The sequence below is a fragment of the Cnephaeus nilssonii genome (assembly GCF_951640355.1).
Source record: "Cnephaeus nilssonii genome assembly, chromosome: 17".
Taxonomy (NCBI): Eukaryota; Metazoa; Chordata; class Mammalia; order Chiroptera; family Vespertilionidae; genus Cnephaeus; species Cnephaeus nilssonii.
In genome coordinates, this window is record NC_137088.1 from 23,587,407 (window position 1) to 23,606,143 (window position 18,737).

Consider the following 18,737-nt stretch of genomic DNA (forward strand, 5'->3'; position numbering starts at 1 on the left):
ATAATAAGAGACTCTGAAACATTAGTGGAGGTTGAGAATAGAGGCATATGAATACCTAGTTACTTGTATGATTCCCTCTAAACCACTTTAGACTGAAAACTACAGAGAAAGTTACACTTAAAGAGCTAAATCATTTTAATTCGAGTCAGCCCATGTTCTTGCTCCAGAAATCATGCACTTACCTAATTTTATAGCAACGTATATCAGAACTGACCTCTTTAAAAAAAAATAAGTGCAAACATTTTTCTAATGAAAGAAGAGCTTGCGATAATTTCCTAAGCTTCCCAACTCCTTTAAAAGAAACACTCTTTCAGTCCAACTGATTCTTTGACCGGAAAGAAAGCAGAATAGATAGTGCCATGTGCCAAGCTAAATAGCTCCAGAAAAGGACCAGATGGAGGTGGGAGCCGGATAAGAAGGGGAAGGTTGGATTTGAACACACTGCAGTGGAATGTGCAGTGACATGCTAGAGGAATGCTGAGTAGACAGCTGTCTCTTGGACTCAGAGGGCAAATCTGAGCTGGAGACATCCATGTAAGACTCATCAGTGAATGCCTAGTTAATTGCAGCTATGGCTGTGGAAAAGCTGCCCAAGATCAGGCCTGGAATAAGGGAAGGAGGCTTATTAACTCTATAGCACAGTGAGCCCTGATGACCTTCATGGTGGGGGAAGGTGGAGGAGAAAATATAAGGAGAGGAAATGGAGCAGATCACGGCCGCTCTCAAGATACAGCTGAAGAGAGAGCTGAAGAGGAAGGAGGAAAGGTTACTGCTAGCTTTCTTGTTTTTTAAGAACCTGAGCATGCTTATATGATGATGGGAGAGACATATGCACAGAAGTAGAAGTTAAAGATACAGGAGGATGAGTATGGGATCTGAAGCACAGGGACAGTGGACTGGCTGACATGTCTCAAGGCAAAGGCTGAGGTTTCTCTAAGAAGCAAGACATAGCCCAGCCGGCATAGCTCAGTGGTTGAGCATCGACCTTTGAACCAGGAGGTCAAGGTTCCATTCTTGGTCAGGGCACATGCCTGCGTTGCGGGCTTAATCCCCAGTGTGGGGCATGCAGGAGGCAGCCAATCAATGATTCTGTCTCATCATTGATGTTTCTATCTCTCTCTCCCTCTCCCAGTGGAGTCTTTCTCTCTGCAAAGCTCCCTGGCTCAGAGGAGGAGTCTGCGACCCTGTCCTCAGCGGCCCCAGCTTCACCCTGAGCCGCACGGCCATGGTGAAAGGACTGCCCCAGCACAGCTGGCTCGACACAGCCCCATTCTGAAGGGTCCTTAGTCATCCCCCGCAGCACCTTGCAAGCAACAGGTGGCCTCAGAATGGCAGGCAGCAATACTGTTGCTTTCTTGGAATGACAAATATGTCTGACTTGCTAAATAAATTTTGTGCAAAAATACAATTTTTTTTAACTTCAAGGACATGCAGATGGTCTGTCTTATCAGCATAAACAGCAAAGCAGTTAATTTTCCTAAGTAATAGGAGGCCAGAGGCGAATGTTCAAGGCTTTAAACATCAGCTCCTTTCACAGCAGAAAAACAACTCTTAGGTTTCTCAACTAGCTAAACACTTCACCACCTCAAACGAGTACTGCCCTAAGATTATCCTTTGATGATGCTGGGTTTCTATTTTTGTGTCTCGTTAATTAAGTGGGTGAAGAATGAAGTGCCACCTTCCCAATTTACACATATAAAATGTGTGAAGATACCTGAGGAGCAGGGAGAGTGACAGGAGCCCTGGGTCCAGAGCTCCACCTTGCTAATGTTTTGTGTGACCGTGTGTGATTTTGTACACGTGGCCCTCAACCTTTTCACCTATAAAACGGGGCCACCGGTGATGTCTACAACACAAAATAGCTGTGAGAGTAAACTGAGTTATTAAAAGTCCCTTGTAGAGATTTAAGAACTGTGCAAATATGATGCATGGTTATCATACAAAGGAACTTTTTTTTGGTTATGAGTACTGTTACCACCACCTTATGTTTTCATAACACATTGGTTTAGGAGTTTTAAACTGCTTTCGAAACATTAGGATCATTATCCTAATAAAATGAGTAGATCAACATATAGCTTTATTTCAATTGACTGAGAATACAGTAAGCTATAAAGAGTTTAATCAATAGTCTTACAAGTCAAAATACAAGCTAGACATAAAGTTCAGATCTGTCTTCAACTGAATATCCTATGGGGGGGAAAAGTGATTTCATTAAATATGTTATCTTTTTTAAGTCACTGAAAAAAATATTAAGAATACACAAATAACGATATGTAAATTATTTCCTTAAGAGACTTCCTGAGTTCTTCTCTGAATTTTTACCTTCGTCCAGGAGAAAATGAAGGTTATGTGCTTTAATACCACAGTCCGCTAACAGAACCCTTCAAGGTGCTGAGAGTAAGACCTAGGTGGCTCTATCCTAGTGGTAACTAAAACAATCATGCCAAGCGACCAGCTCACAATGCTGAGAAATAATGAAAACTGTGGGCTGGGGGAGAAAGTGCAGGGCCCAGGGTTAAGCATTTCAATTAGAAATGGAGTGTCATATCAAAGCCGCAGTGTACCGAATAAAAATATGAAACCAAAACATGATATTCAAATAAGGTGGAGCAGGGAGTACTGAAAACAACATTTTCAATTATGAATGCTAAGAGAGGGGGGAAATATTAAATGCGACCTTTAAAATAAGATCGTTTTTTGTTAGGGTTCTTTGGAGAAGACAGGGAGTAATTTAACAGATTTATGAGCAACCCTGCAGGAACAGCACAGATCTTTCTCATGTAAAGAATCAAATCAACAGTAAAATAGCAGAAACTGAATCAAGTAGACAAACAGATCAGCCCAAGATCTATGTAAGTTTCACTTAGCACATCTGTTATGCAAAAAGTACTCACCCACATGCCCAAAAGATATAAGAAATATGGCAGACAAGCATTCACGTACTTCTTAAATCAAAAAGAGGAGAAAGCAGTGACCTCTCAAAATTTAACAATTCAATCAAGCAGAGGCACAAACCCTAAATCAGAGCTCAAAACTCTTGACTTGCAGCTTCCGGTCTCCACAAGCCAGCTCCCTGACCAGTGGATGGGAGTCCACATCTTGGGTTCGAACCACTTCAGAGAAACTCAGGGAAGTCGGCCTCCCGGCCTACTCGGGACTCTTTTGTTGTTGGTTTTAAACATGGCCCCACCAGTCCGCTCTGTTCAGATAGAGCAGAAAAGCCTAAGGCTAGATTAACAGTCCTCTCGACATATGAAATCGGCCCTCCGAGAAGGTAGTGCTTGACTGTACCCCTCGCTCTTGATGTGTTCCATTCTGTTCGGTTCTCACCTCCATATGCCAGGCTGACTTTTGTGTGCTGTTGTTTGCACAGTGGCAACAGCTCCATGGCATGTCTTGGGACCAAGCTTCAATCCACCACTAAAATGAATTTGCCACTGGAATTGTGTTATGGAAGTCATCACCTTAAACAGCAAGAGATGCAGAGTACTCCCAAGCAACTGTACCTTTCCTTACACCTCTGCTCTCCTCTCCACCACCTTTAAAGCACAGCCTTCTAACCAGTGTGCCCCAGTGGATTGCAAACTGGCCCGGATACTGATCCCCAAAGCCCACACCTTCCATCCCTGCCCTGGCCATAGTAGGTGAGGACTCTAGGCACAAGCAGTCTCTTCCATCTCAGCTGTATTCTATCATTTTCGACCTGTAGCTTGATGTGGGAAATGTTGAAAGAGCTCTTTTGCGGCATAATTTATGGATTAAATGGCCCCTGGTGTTCCTAGGAATGGCAGGCCTCAGAGTTGCCAAATTCCATCTGGGGACAGGTGCTTTTTCATGCCCTGTTACTTTGGTGACATCTTCTAAGCCATCTTCCTCCTTGTTTCACCTTGCAACCAGTAATGAGGAGGCTGGCAGTATAAATGCACTGAGATCAGGAACTGCCCATGGAACGCTATGTGTCCTATTTCTACCACTTGGTTTCACTTTCTTGCTGCTAGACCCCTCACAGGAGCATTCATCAGTGGCAGCCATTCTTTAGGACAAAGGGCTATTTACCTATTTAAAAATATTTTTCAACAATACTTTCTTCCCTAACAAAGAAGATGGGTAAGAAGATCTGGCTAATTATGCTGTGGAAAAGGAAACCTCTCTGATTCTTTGCTTGGTCCATATCACTGAGTACTAAATTTTGACAAAATAATGCAGAATTTCTCCCCTAAAGAATATTAAAATTCATCTCCACCATGCCTCACAATGACAAATCAATTAATTAAACTACCTATTAAGATTATGCATTAACATAAGAGTCCCAATCACAATCGGGAAGATTAAGAACACTTCTTGCTGATAAAATGTGGGTACTCCTTCAGTCTCTAGAGATCAGAGTCTCCAAAGATGCAGCCTGCCCACCAGACCATGTCCCTTCCTTGGCACCAACCTAGAATAAGTGGACAAGCTTCTCTGCTGGAAGAAACCCCCATGGTAATTTGGAAGAGAAAAAAAATTGACCTGAAAGAATAAATGTGAACATTGATGATCTGGTAACAGAGCAACCAAGTTGAGGGGAAAAGCGTACACACCAAGTATCTAAGACTAGAAATAAGCAACACTGATATTTTCATGGTATTGCTTTGCAGCCAATAAAATGTTTTTATAGATGCTTTGGGAATTCAATGGTCATTCCTCCTGACCGCAAAGGTCTGTGTGGCAAGAGGAAAATGCTGTACAGCATTCAGAAAGTAGACATTCATTCACCCTAAGGTCATGGCATACCAACCCAGACTGTCAGCCCACCATAGCGTGGTGCACTGATACATCATGCATTGGTCCTCTTCCTCCCAGAATAAATTACTTGTACAAATAGATGTGTGTCTGGCAAGTGTCGATTTATAACCTTTCATGAATAAATAGCATTTCTGCTACATGCTGCCACCTGAGCACAGATGAGGTGGTTAAAAGAAATGTGAGGACTCGATTCAGCCAAGTTTGAAATGTACAATCACCTCTTTCTAGAAAGTGTGCTCATGCCTCGGTAAAACTAGTTCTTTCTATAATATACTCCTCCTGGGAAAGTTCTCCCTCCACGATGTATAACGTGAGGGGCAGACAGATGTCTTTTCTCTCTCAGGGATGGAAAGAGCCAAGAGATGGACCAGGAGATAGTGACTGCACAGTGATAATTAATCGAGGTAGGTTAAGGCTCAGGATTACCAACCCAAGGCCTTTTTGATAACTGGCATGACATATTCCTTTACCTGGGTCAAAAATACATTCTTATGATACCATGATTAATACACAGGGCAGACCATCATCTTCACATATAAAATTTGTTTCTCCAAATTTGACTGTGAAATTTTTCCTCTTCAGTATTTTCTATCCCCTTAGGAAAAGGGCAACTCAGCTACCCCTTGAAGGAAAAGTCCCACTGAGGCAGCTAAAGGTTTAACCCAACCCCCTGCACCCCACCAGCCACAGGATCACCAACTGGCACGTGCAGGATTTGGAAGCTGCTTGTTCCGTGTTATTTGACAGAGCTGAAGGGGCAGTCAAAGATCCACCATGTGAGAAAGGCTTCAGAGCTGTTATTGATCCTGGCTACACCTTAAACTCTGAGGGTTAGGAAGCCCTTGAAAGTTCTGATTTAATTAGCCTGGAGCGGATCTGCATCCAGGCAATTCCAGTGTGTCCTGAAATGCCCCATTTGAAGACCTGCTGTTTTCCCCACAAGGTGAGTGCTGAGTAGAGCTAAAACGCTATCCTGACCTCCTGGGATCCTCGGTAGACTGCTAGTCAGCAGTAATCAAATAACTCTTGCTTTTGTCTACAGACCGGGATAACTGGTTTCTGTTTTTAACTGCTTTTGAGACCAAAAAGCACTATCTAGAAAGCTGTCATGCAGAGAACAGGTGCTCCACAAAGGAGTGTTCTCAAAGTTTTGTATGAGCAGCACACTTTTTAGTATTAAACCCTTTGAGAGCACCTGCAAGGATTAAATCTCTCAAAATTACACCAAAACAAATCATAACAACTCCCCGCAGAATCACAACAGCGTAAGATGACTTCAATGACCAAGACATCCTTCATTACTGTGTCCACTTCCCACCCAGGTCCAGCTCCTATGTGTTTTCAAAATAGACCAGGAAAGACACTGTCCATGCTACTCCAGCCAGCTGCCCCTCTCTCCACCCACTCCATCGCTCGGCTCAGGACTCAGTCAGGTCTCTCCACGGCACAGGTGCTCCAATGCAGCAAAAAGGTGTTTCACGTGTTTGTGAAAGTTTCATTAGTTTGCCTGTTTTTGAACTTCATGTAAATCATACAATATGAGAGACCATAAAAGAATTGCTGATAATATAGATTTCAATAAAATTAAGAACTTTTGGTCATTAAAAGATGTCATTTAACATACCAGAAAATGTAAATATGTCCTACAAATCAATTTAAAATAAATAAAAACCCAACTATTTAAAATAGGCAAAAGAACCCAGCCAGTTTGGCTCAGTGGTTGAGCATTGACCTATAAACCAGGAGGTCATGGTTCGATTCCCATTCAGGGCACATGCCTGGGTTGCCAGGTTGATTTGTAGCGGGGGCCATGCAAGAGGCAGCCAATCAATGATTCTCTCTCATCATTGATGTTTCTAGCTCTCTCTCCCTTTCCCTTCCTCTCTGAAATCAATTAAAAATATATATTTAAAAAATAAATAAATAAAATGTGCAAAAGGCTTGAACAGGCATTTTACAAAGAAGAATATCCAAATGACCAAGAAAACATATGAAAAAGTGCTCAACATCATTAATCTTCAGGGCAATGCAACCTAAAAGCCACAGTAAGGTATCAGTACATAACCATCACAAATGGTCACTACTAAAAAACAATACCAAGCATTAGTAAGCATTAGAGGACTTAGAACCCATATAACCAGGTGGCTGTGTAAACTGTTTTAACCAGTTAGAAAAACCACATGATAATATTTACTAAAGCTCAATATACACAAATTCTATGACATAGCAATTCTAATATTATTTTTAACATATAGAAAAATATCTCTGGGAATATACATAAACCAGAGATAGCTTTGTAGTAGCATACAGATCTCTTCCAACAAATCATCAAAAATTCCAAAAATAAACACACCCTTAAAACTGGTATTAGATCAGGAATTCTATTAATTCTAATATGAAAACACCTGAAAAATTCTACTAGTATCTAATATTATCTATTAGCAAGGATTAATAGAAAGAAAAACCCAAGCTATTTCCTTCAAGAATAAACATTAAGCCATATTAACTATCTGAAAAATTACATCTACTATATCCACAGGACATCAGAGCTGAGAAGGAAGATGGAAAATAAAGGTATCAGGAAACCATATGGAGGGAATCATACAGCTGTGATTCTAATGGTAGCTGCAAACGAGGTCACTTATCCCTCTGTGGCCACACTAATTGGTTGAGAGCAACAGAGGCTTCATCAGCGATGCTCATAAAAAGCAGCCTAGCCCTTCCTGGGCATTTTCAATTTAGAGAGGAGACACCTGCTACCCATCAGTCTTACGAGACAGGACCCGTGTCAACCTTCCACTACATTATTTGATTTGCTTTTCATCTTTACTATTTATAAACAGGGTCTTCAGAGTATATGAATGCACAAGTATAGCACATGTACACATGCAGCTATCTATAGCAAAAAACAAGATCTCAAATATAGCTGTTTAGAAGACCACATCTTGTTCTATTAATACTCACATACTGCAGTATTACATAACTATTTTTTTCAATTCTGTTACGCTAATATGCAAATAAATGAACTCAACCATAGCTAGGAGCTAAACGTACTCATCAGTATGGTTCTGTGTATATTTCATTACAAAAGAATTTTACATGATCCCTTTCACTTATAAAAATCCCATAATTTACATTATTAATCACTTTTAAATCCAGCTGCTTAGTTTCTGGGGAGTTGTTAATATCTGCTATTTCCAAATCAGTATCTTACTTTAATCCAGGAAGATACTTGAATACGAATTTCATAGTAATCTGTTGTAAATATTAACATATTTTATAATGTTACTAGAGGCCCGGTGCAAGAAATCTGTGCATTCAGGGTGGTCCCTCAGCCAGGTCTGCACCCACTCGCAGTCCAGGAGCCCTCAGGGGATATCTGACTGACAGCTTAGCGCTGCTGTGGAGGCAGGAGAGGCTCCCGCCACAGACGCTGCGCTCACCAGCTGTGAGCCCAGCTTCTGTCTGAGTGGTGCTCCCCCTGTGGGAGCGCACTGATCACCAGGGGGCAGCTCCTGCATCAAGCGTCCGCTCCCTGGTGGTCAGTGCGCGTCATAGCAACTGGTCGTTCGGTCATTCGGTCGATTTGCATATTATCCTTTTATTATATAGGATAATTACTTTATAATTCCAAAACAATAATAAGGATGGATGTTACACATAAAAGCTCACCTAAAAACAAATTATTACTATTTTCTGTTTTAGCTTCCAGGAACCTAAAATGTATATAACTGTAAATCAAGTTTTTGCTAAAAAAGAAACAAAAATGGAAAATGACCCCGCCCCTCCTAAAAAGTTTTCAAATCAATCAAATAAGAATGGAGAGGTAAAGGACAAAATGGATTTTTGTTGATTAGGAACATGTTGGCTTCATCCCAAGATTCAGCCGCAAAAGGCTAACCTTTCCTAATTAAAAATCAGTCATCTATTTTAGGACTGGTAGAAACTGCTAAGATCAAGGAACCAGAATGGCTTGGGCAAGTAGGAGAAAAAGGAAAAAGTCAGAGATACCTTTCAGAAGATGAAGTAGAAAGAGGTAATGGAGCATTTCAAAGTGTGGGCTTTCAAGTTAAACTTGGTCTGAATGCTGGCTCTGCCTCCTACAAGCTCTGTGACCTTGTGTGGAAATACCCAAACCTTGGAAGAGTAGGTTTCCTTGTCTGTAAAAAGAGAATGATGATGGCTCCTTGCAGACGGTGGTGAGACTTGCATGAGATGATGCAAACAAAGCATTTCTTAGTAACTCTTCCACACCCAATCCTTAAATTGCAATAAGAGGTAGAATTTCTACCATTATATTGCAAAATGTGTTTAGGGATTAAAGATCCTACTTCTGCAACTCCACCTATACTCCTTACTTATTTTCTTTTTTATTATTAACTAGAGGCCTGATACACGAAAATTCGTGCAAGAGTAGGCCTTCCTTCCCCCCGCTGCCGGCACCGGCTTCCCTCCAGCCCCGGCTTTGTCAGGAAGGATGTCCGGAATGACGTCTGGAAGATGTCCAGTCTAATTAGCATATTACCCTTTTATTATTATAGAGAAGATTCTAAAGCACTCCCAATGAATATCTTTTGACAATACAATGTTAATGACAATGAAAATTTAAGTAATTCAGTTCCTTAAAAAGAAAACAAAACGAGCAGAAACTATAATCACTTAAAGAAACCGAATACTAGAAAATAGATTAAATGCTTTAACAAACAGTAAAGGTCTCTTGCCATGCTTTTTAAACTTTGATAGAACATAAATCAAAAGAAATTTTCAAAGGTCTACTCTTATTGCAGGGGCACCAAAGGGAACAGATCATTTATATTAACATCTTGCAAAACAATTCTGGAACCAACCAAATTCCTGGATCCAACTTTAAATGAAGGTATTTCCTTCCCTTTGATTGTTTCCAAAATTATGTACATAAAATAAATTTCTTCTTTGAAGTTCATAGCCCATTGAGTTTTAAATTCCAATCAAAACCAGTGGGAGTTAAGTCTAAATAACACCATCAAACTCCTAAAATAAATTATATCATTCATGCCCTCTTATTTATCCATTGCACATTTGTTCAACAAGTACCTACTTACATACATGCTTTCTGCAAGACATTAAACTGGGCGTTTCCACAAACGGAAGGTGAATAAGAATAAGTTACCTATGTGGCAGAAGGAAATGGGGCTGTACAGAGATACACGCAGGGTGTGGTGGTTGGAAGGCAGAGAAAGAAACAATTCATTCTGAGAGGTGGTTAACTGAGGAAGACCTTGAAGGTGACTGAGAGAGGAGGAAAGCGTTGGAAGCTGAGAAAAGGAAGAAATAAACGCCAGGCTAAGTTTAGGCATAGAGAGCAGTCTCCTGGGGTTCCCACACAGGCTGTAACAGAGTTTGTAAAAAGCAGATAAGTAGGGTGGCCATATAATTTATCATCCAAACCAGGATGCCTTTGAGAGTGAAAGAAAGCGCTATTAATAATTTTGTCAGGAGGAAAGGTATAAATCTGGATGGCCTGGGCAAATCAAGACACATGGGTGCTTGCTTGGCTTAATGAGACTGACGGTCAACAGCCTTTGACCATTTAGCTGAGGCTATTTAGATATGTGTACAGTTGTCGGAGGCTTCAGATTTAGGAAGACACCAAAACAAATCATTCTTGCGAGCATCTTTAGAATGTGTCTGGGAAATTTCTCTGGGTACCTTCCGCATATTTCAAAAGACAAAGCTTCCAGAGCGGGCATGGCAATGTTCATGATCTCCAACTCAACTGGAGCTAAGTGAGTTCGCTCATCTCAGGTAAACTCTAAATAAGAGAAACTGGGAAAAATAATAATAGGTACTGCTTATTGAGTTTATCACGTGCCACACACTGCTCTGAATATTTCACTCATATCATCTCATTTCATCCTCACAAAATGCTCTGAGGCAGGATTTTATTCTCTCTGTTTTAGAGATGGGGCACAGACTTAAATATCTTGCCCAAGGCCACGCAGAAAGGAAGAGAAGGAGCCAGACTCGGATCCACGCTCCTAACTCCACATCCTCTATTTTTCCCACCAGTCTTCTGCCTCCTGACTAATCCAGACAGGTAACATGTGGGCTGAGTGCGGCTAAGACCCCAGAGTACAGCCCAGCTGAGTTTATTAGTTAGGATACATTCTGCCTAATTATTCCTGCCATGTGACCAAGCACTGAGATGGCCAGCAGGGCACCTAGCCACCTGCCCTCCTCTGCCACTTGGAAATAGGCGGGTGCCAAGTGTCTAGCCTGCAAGCTGGACCATTCGCACAATTGTCACTGGTGTTCAGTTTCATCCGCTATCCACTTTGAGAACCCTGAAGCTATAGAATTATTCTGACACGAGGAAAACAGGTACTGCTGAGACTTCCCTGGGGGCTCTGACTTGAATTTGAGTCACTACTAATACTCTTATGCCAAGCACAACCCTCTCAATTCATCATTATTATCAGTAGGAACACAGTTTCAGATCCTGTGGCCCACGGGTAAAAATAATTGAATATCCTCTGCACTACAGAACCCTAACAATATAAAATAAAAAGGTAGTTAAATTAACCCAGGGGTCTGGTACATGAGTAAGTAATGACAACCAAAACTTAATAAGCAACAGAGTATCTGTTCTTGGACATACATGCATAAAACAAAGTCTGGAGAGAAAACATGAATGTTCACACTTGATTTTACATCTGCATTTAGGCTGTAAATTACATTGCCCTACTGTGTTCAATACTGATGCGTGGTTAACTGAAGCATTCAAACAAGAAAGGAAAAGAATAAAAGAGCAGTCTAGTTAGACCCCTTGCAGAGCGCACAGACCTATAAAAGGAACCAAACAGATTCTGGGAGAGAGCATGCTAAGAAAACAGCTGAGTGGCCGAGATCAGCAATAAAAAAATAATAATAATTTCCTGTCAGTTGTCTATTTGGATTTGATGAAAAATAACACAAGTCAAACATAACTGTTTGGAGGAAAGGCTGGGAGACTAGGAAGGGAAAAAGCAAAAGGGGACAAGTATTTTTTTCGGGTATGAACATTCATATCCTCGGAGTACTTCGGAAAACTGAACTCTGAATTGTGATCGAAGCTCTCTTGGTGGCTGAGAGATGCAACCAGACTCCGGCCTTTCAACAGTCACCCTGTGTGGCCTCAAGTGCATCAGTACAAAGTGAAGCTGAGAGCTGCTGATTGGTCATTAGAATTGTCTGACCTCGTCGATCCAGGCTCCTATCAACCCAGACAAATTCACTTTGTGGTCCTGTTACTGTTTGTTTAATATTTATGATAGGCCCACAAGTTTTCTGGGCATGCAGTTGTCTTTTCCCAATTGTTAAAAAAAAAAAAATGTCTGAAGTCAAATGCAGATAGCATATTTGAGATCCAATTAAAAGTATAGTTACTGAGTGTTTTGTTATCTGTGCAGAACTGATAAATACAGCCCAGCTTTTGCCTGCGAGGAGTCTAGTTTATTTAAACCATGGGCCAATATAATATCCATACTCGTATTTTTCTTATTTTGTATAAATATGTATAATAAATTCAAAAAGCTCACTTATTGCCCACCTTGGGGTGCTCAGCATCAAAACAGAGGGATATACGTTGGCATAAAGTAATGAAGGTGTTTCTCCTACATAGCATGATACTGTGATAATGACAATAATGATATTAAGAAAGATAAGAGCTGCCACCTCGGGCAAGTCAAACCACTGGTCCCAGTGAATCTGACAAGTCTGGTCAAGCAGCAACAACAGGTGATTAAACAGCTGCCTGGTTATACTATCTGTCAACCTCTTCTGCCAGCAGAAATAGAGATTCTTTTTCCCCCTCCAATGTCCCCTGCATTTAAAGAGGAAAATCAAATCCAGTGTTCCAAATTACCAAGGCTACCTAATTATATAGAAAATTTAAAACAGCCATTGTAATTTGGGGGACAGCAGAATACAGCTGTAGCCAATTGGGGTATATCAACCAGCTCCAACACCTTGGCCAAGTGGTTAACCTCTCTGACCTCTGTTTTTCTTCAGCCTACGTGATTGCTACGGGACCAAGTCAGAAATTTACGTTAAGTACTTTTCATGTGTTTTGCATGCGGTAAGTGTTTAATAAGTGGCAGTGGCTGTTATTACTTTTAAATACCAAAATAGTGAATAGCTATACTTCCTACCTATTAAAAAAATACCTAAGATCAAAGGTTGCCATGATCAGGGGGGTAGAGGAGAAGACTACAAAGGGACTGGGGGAATTTTTTTTCATGCGATGGAACTGTTCTGTATCTTGATTGTGGTGGCAATTACATGACTGTGTGTTTGTCAAATCTCAAAGAACTGAACACCAACAGAGGTGAATTTTACTTTATGCAAATCATACCACACTTTAAATAGTACCAACTAAAATATTCAACTAGTTTTGATTAAAATAAACAACTCGAATATATAGAAACTTTAACTTCACTTATTTGGAAAATTAAAAAATATATATTCTAAGGCCTAAAATGCTACTTCATATTTTTAGAACAAACTCCCAACTTAAAGGATTCAGCTATCTGTAAAAAATGGATGTTATCTGAACAATTAACCAAATTAACTGTTTCAAAATAAAGTGTGCATTGTATTGAATGGTGTGATGAGATGAAATATTGAAAGAGAAAATGAAAGTGATGTTTTCGTTTACTAGATTACTTAAGACAAACATAATGGCTCCTTCCCTAAAAATCTAGTCATGGGCCTTTGTAAATAATCGAAAAGGTGTAACACTATTTTCAATAAGCTAAGGAAAAGTAGAAAAGTATGGTGACAAGGTCCATGATTTATTGATCTTCTCACGGTTCTGTAAAAGGTTCTACAAGGCTCCTTACTCTGAATTTTCATCAACACAGTTACCAAAACCAAGGAGCTCTTTTTGGATAAGATCTGTGCATCTATCTACTTTGGCAGAAATGTAGTTTGACAACTATCTCTTACTCAACACCACATTCACAAACCAGATGGAGTTCAAAAGAATTGGTTTTAAATGAAGATTATAGTTCTGGTCAGCCCACAATGTGTTTCTGCACATATTCTGTGTCTCAGCAATAGTCCCCTTGCCCACTGCATATCACATTTAGGCTGTTAGTTCTCCCTTTGATTTGAGGATCCCCACCTGAGAGGGCTGTCAAGGGTGTAATGAAGATGGACGCTAGGAAACACGCATAGCTCACAAGCTGGACATTTCAGCTAATGCAACCCCGTAAATTCTGGTCTCTGTTCCTTACTTAGCATTTACTCCTGCCATTTTCTCACGCCCCCCAATTATCACCTTGCTTACTAATCTACTTCCGCCTCTACTATTCTATCACCTGACTGCATTCATCCCTTATATTCAAAAGCAACATAAGAAAACCCAGGAAGGATGTCGCTATTGCCTTTTTACATGGACATTCGCTAAGCTTTTTATTATTTTTTAACAAAAGTGAAATATGTCTGCCATTCATGTGACAAAAATGTGTGTGCATTATTCATTGCTTTATAAAAGCTGATGTTAAAGTAAAAGATCTCTTTATTTCTGCTAGTATATTGTCTTGATGCTATTATGTGTTTAGAAAATACCACACTAAAAATCTTGATTCTTCAAGACACCAATTCAAGGGGAAACATACCAACTAGTCACCTACTTAATTAAAGCATAATTCTTTCCTAAATTCAGGCTTGATCAACTTCAAACACTATTTCCATAGTTTTAAGGGGTGATTTTAAAAAAATGCAAGGTGAAAATAGATGCAAGAAAAAGGAGTCAATCGAGTCATCTTAGGAGGTGCAAGTCAATGAATAAAATATGAGACAAGTAAATTCAAAATAACCCTTTTTAGAAATTAAGAGAACTTAACAGAGGAAGCATATACTTCCTTATCATTCCTCCATTTATTCAGGACGCAATCTAGTGAGGCCTTACTATATCCCTGTCAATGTGTATCTAGGAATACAATTGTGAACAAGAAGCCAAACTGCCTTCATTAGCAAGAAGAAAAATGGCAAAGAAATCTTTGAAAGTTTAACATTTCAAAACCCAGTGATTTCTTCATAATTAATCATTTCCCCACGTTCTTCTAGACTCTTCAATGAAGAAATGACATCTACTGTTGAGTTCTCAATTCCACATATCAGAAATATTTGGCAAACCGTCCTTCCCAATCCTGCAAAAATGTAAAATTAAAACACCTACTATTTTAATTAAGTTACACTATGAATTCCCACTATAAACACCAATAAAGTTTGAATTATTTTTAAATATAAAAACATGTCCCTCCAGAAAATTGGGGGTGAGGAGTTTAAATTAAGTAGGCTGGTATCTCTTTGGAATTTCCCCCCCTCAAATTTCATTAATGCCATTGTGCAAAATCACCACAAATCTCTGGTCACCAATAAAAAAAAAAAAACAGATATGACACATAACTCTGTCAATAGGATTGGTTATCATGCACAGTTGAAAGCAACTTACATGGAAACATAAGGTACAGAGTAAAGGAAAATATGAGTCACTAAAAGCTAGGTATGCACAAAAATATATTGTACTGTCCTTAGTTAAACTCGAAACGCCTGCTGCAGATAGTGAGTACACCTGAGCTTTAAGCCCTTCAAATTGTGCCCTTGCCCAGACATAAACTGTGCAAACAGATGACAAAGCGAAAAGCAGTTTCACAACTGCCTGTTACACAGAGTAGCAAGGTGGTATATTTCACTAGATTACCGCACGAGTTGATAACACCATCTTACATTGTACTTAGAAGATTTCTGCAGGTCCAGTTACATTTCAAATACCACCGGTGCCAACTCTTTTCACTGTGGCCCATCCTGTCCTCCAGTCATCAGCCATGGGAAGGGTACAGCCCCTGTCACTGTGGGTGCAGCCCTGTCACTGTGCTTTGCGGCTGCTCACTGTCCTGGTAACCCCTTGCTTTTCGGTAAGCAACATTTTCTTATTTGCTCCAAACTTGAGTAAAACGAGCTAGTCTTACCTAAGGCTCTGCTCTTCTTAGCTCATCAACTTTTTTTTTTTCCTTCACTTCACGTCACAAGAAATATTTTTACACTGCAGACCAAAATGTAATATAAGAAGGAAGCCACCACAGACTCAGGAGTTCCTAATATTACGTCTGGAGCTTAAAATACACAAGACCATCGCTGACTTTTTCTGCTAAACATCACAATGCGAAAGGTATCAAAACCAAGCAAACTGCCCAAAAGAACTTCCACAGAACTGAAGGCCAGCCGACTGCAGCAAGGAAAAGACGAAATCGTGCAGAACTAGAATCTCTCAGAGCTTTTGAGCCTGAGAAAGCGGAAATCTGCATAGATGTTCAGAACCAATGTCTCCCTGTGACTGAGCGATCGGAGACTTTGCAGCCTCCAACTAGAACCGTTTGCAGAAGGCAACTACACACAGGTCAGAAGGAACCTATTAGATAATCTGTTCAACCGCCTGGGATTTTTAAGAAAATGTCTTCACATAATCACTAACTGCCTAGAACACCAACAGAAACCATACGGGGAGTCTGTTACCAGCCAAGGCTGCCACAGAGGAACAAGTCCTGCCCTGCCTGCCAGGTACAGGCCATAATCCCAGGCCAATCCTGGGAGAGGTGACAGTCCCAAGTTCAACTGGGAAGGTCTGAGCACAGCTCCCCCTGCACATTAAGGAACACCTCGCCCATCTTCCCAAATGCATTTGCATCCAATCCCTGCTCAACCATCCCGAGCACCCGTGCACCGGCGGCTCCCGTTAGCCACGGGCTCCTCTAACAACCCCCTCCTTCCAGCACCCCAAGGACGGCGGCGGTGGGCGATGGGCGCCCCTTCTCCCACCTACCTTGATGATGCTGCTCCGGCGGGGCAGGCCGCCCGGTTTGTTTTCCCGGGGGAGGGGGCAGGCGGCCGAGGCGGGGGTCGGGGCGAGCGCCCCGCCGTGGGGTCCCCGGGCCGGGCTGGCCCGAGCTTCGTCCCCGGACACGCCGAGGCTGCAGTCTCCGTTGGAAACCCCGCCGCTGTCACAGCGCGCCAGTCCCTGGCCGAGGCGACCTCCCCCGCCGCCGCCGCCGCCGCCTTCCCCGGCTCCGGCTTTCAGGGCGCCCTTGGTGCCCAGGGCCGGGCCCGGGGAGGTGGGCAGGGCCCCGCCGGCGGCGCCCCCCCGGCCGCACTCCGCCATGGGCGCCCCGCGACCCGCCAGCACAAAGCCGCGTCCCCGCGTCCCCGCCGCCGCCGCCTCGGGCCGCCGTGCGCGGCCCCTCCTCCTCGCCGCCTCCTCCCGCCGCCGCCGCCGCCTCGGCCGCTTCTTCCGCTTTTTTTTTTTTTTTTTTTTAATTTAGATGTGATGTTTGTTTGGAGCTCGCCTCGCGCGCGTTGTTAAGTCGTGGCGGCGGAATGGTCGCAAGATTCCTGCAGGGAGAGAAAAAGGAGACGCGAGTCAGCCCGCGGCGGAGCCGGGCTCCCGGCACCTGGGGGAGAACAACACGCCCCGGCACACGCGCCGCCGCGGGCGCCAAAAATAACCCGCGCGGGCTGGGCGCCCACCCCGGGCTCCGGGCACCCATCCCAAGGTAACGGGGCGCCCAGCTCTGGGGCTCGGGCGCCTCCCCGGGGGCTCAGAGCACCCAGCCCGGGGGCCGGGGCGCCCACCACGCGGGAGCCAGGCGCCCTGCCCCGGGCCGGAGTGCCCACCTCGGGCTCGATGCCAGGGGAAGCCGCGGGCGACCCGATGCGCCCTGGCCACGCGGACGCGCCTCCGGAGGTCTCGCCGCCCCGCGCGAGCGAGAGGCGACGCGGGTCTCCCGGATCCCAACTCCCCAACGGCCGTCGCGCGCCGGCCCTGCCACGTCCCCCCGGGTCCCCCCGGGGCCTGAAGCGCCGACGGGCAGGGCAGTCGGGCAGTGACAGCCGCGGTGTGGCCGGGGTAGCCCAGACACCCCCCCCCCTCCTCCTCCGGGGCGCGGCACTGCCCCCTACAGGCCGCGGGGACCCTCCCTGGTCGCCCGGACCCACCTCGAGCCGCCCCGGGCTCCCGCTGGAGGTCGCCGCCGTCGCGGCGGGGCTAGGTCATCGGGCCGCGGGGACCTCGCAGCCGAGCGGACAGCGACCGACGGGAGGCAGCGACGGGTCCTGGAGACCCCCAGCCCCACTAGAGCCGCGGCAACTGCCGATCACCCAGGCGCCCCGAGGGGCAGCGACGCGCAGGCCCCGAGGTCAGGAGCTAGGTCTCGGGTCTCCGGGGCCGCTGCGCACCCCTCCAGCCCCCAGCCCCACGCGCCGGACGCGTTCCCCTCCCACCCAGCTTGGGACAAGCCACCCGGACGTTCCCCGCTGGGCTTCCCCAGTGGGTCAGATCCACGTCACGTGCAGAAACCAATTCTGTTCCCTTCGGCTCCCTGAACTGTAAATTGATTCAGCTGGTTTCAAGGGTGCCAGGGCGGGGGGGAGGGAGGGGAGAGTACGACGGCGAGAGAAGAGCTTAGCTGAGAGCTTGCTCTGTGCCCAGTCGCCCTGCAGGGATTTATCACCAAAGTCCCTCCCTCCTAGGGTCCTTCCGGATCCCAGAGCCAGAGATGTCAACCAGTCCAACCTTCTGAGGGCCCCGCCCTAGGTCAGGCTCTTCTTTGGGGGGGCAGGATATCACACTTGGATCACCACAGCCGGCCCCTCCTCTCTCTGGTCCTCCAGGTTACCCCCGGCCCCAACGCTTCAGGTAGAGTAACCTGCCTAAAAATCAACCTTGATCACGTCGCTCCGGCACAAACACCTCCCTGGGAATCTTCATCCCGCCTGCCAGACAGGGCCAAACTCACAGCTTGGTACCCGAGGCCCCACCCCGCCTGGCCCCACCCACCTCTCCATCCCAGGCTCCCAGGCTCCAGCCCTCCTGCCCTCCTTGAGCATCCCAGCTCTTCTCTAAGGAGTGAGAGACCTTGTCTAGGAATGCGGCT

General features: G+C 44.1%; 1 protein-coding gene across 2 annotated transcripts in view; it reads right to left on the minus strand.

The window, feature by feature from the left end:
• The window catches only part of PLCL2 (phospholipase C like 2), a 163,198-nt gene extending 145,136 nt beyond the window's left edge, over positions 1-18,062 (minus strand). The window contains exons 1-2 of one of the 2 annotated variants that reach the window (XM_079795351.1): positions 17,800-18,062; positions 16,631-17,196 (exon numbers count right to left, since the gene is read on the minus strand). In XM_079795351.1, coding sequence (XP_079651477.1) covers positions 16,631-16,966 — 336 coding nt within the window. In that variant the 5' untranslated portion in view covers positions 16,967-17,196; positions 17,800-18,062. Of the gene's footprint in view, positions 1-16,630; positions 17,197-17,478; positions 17,593-17,799 lie in introns of those variants that run through there. The other variant, XM_079795352.1, reaches the window with a different exon arrangement.
• Positions 18,063-18,737: the final 675 nt, after the last annotated feature.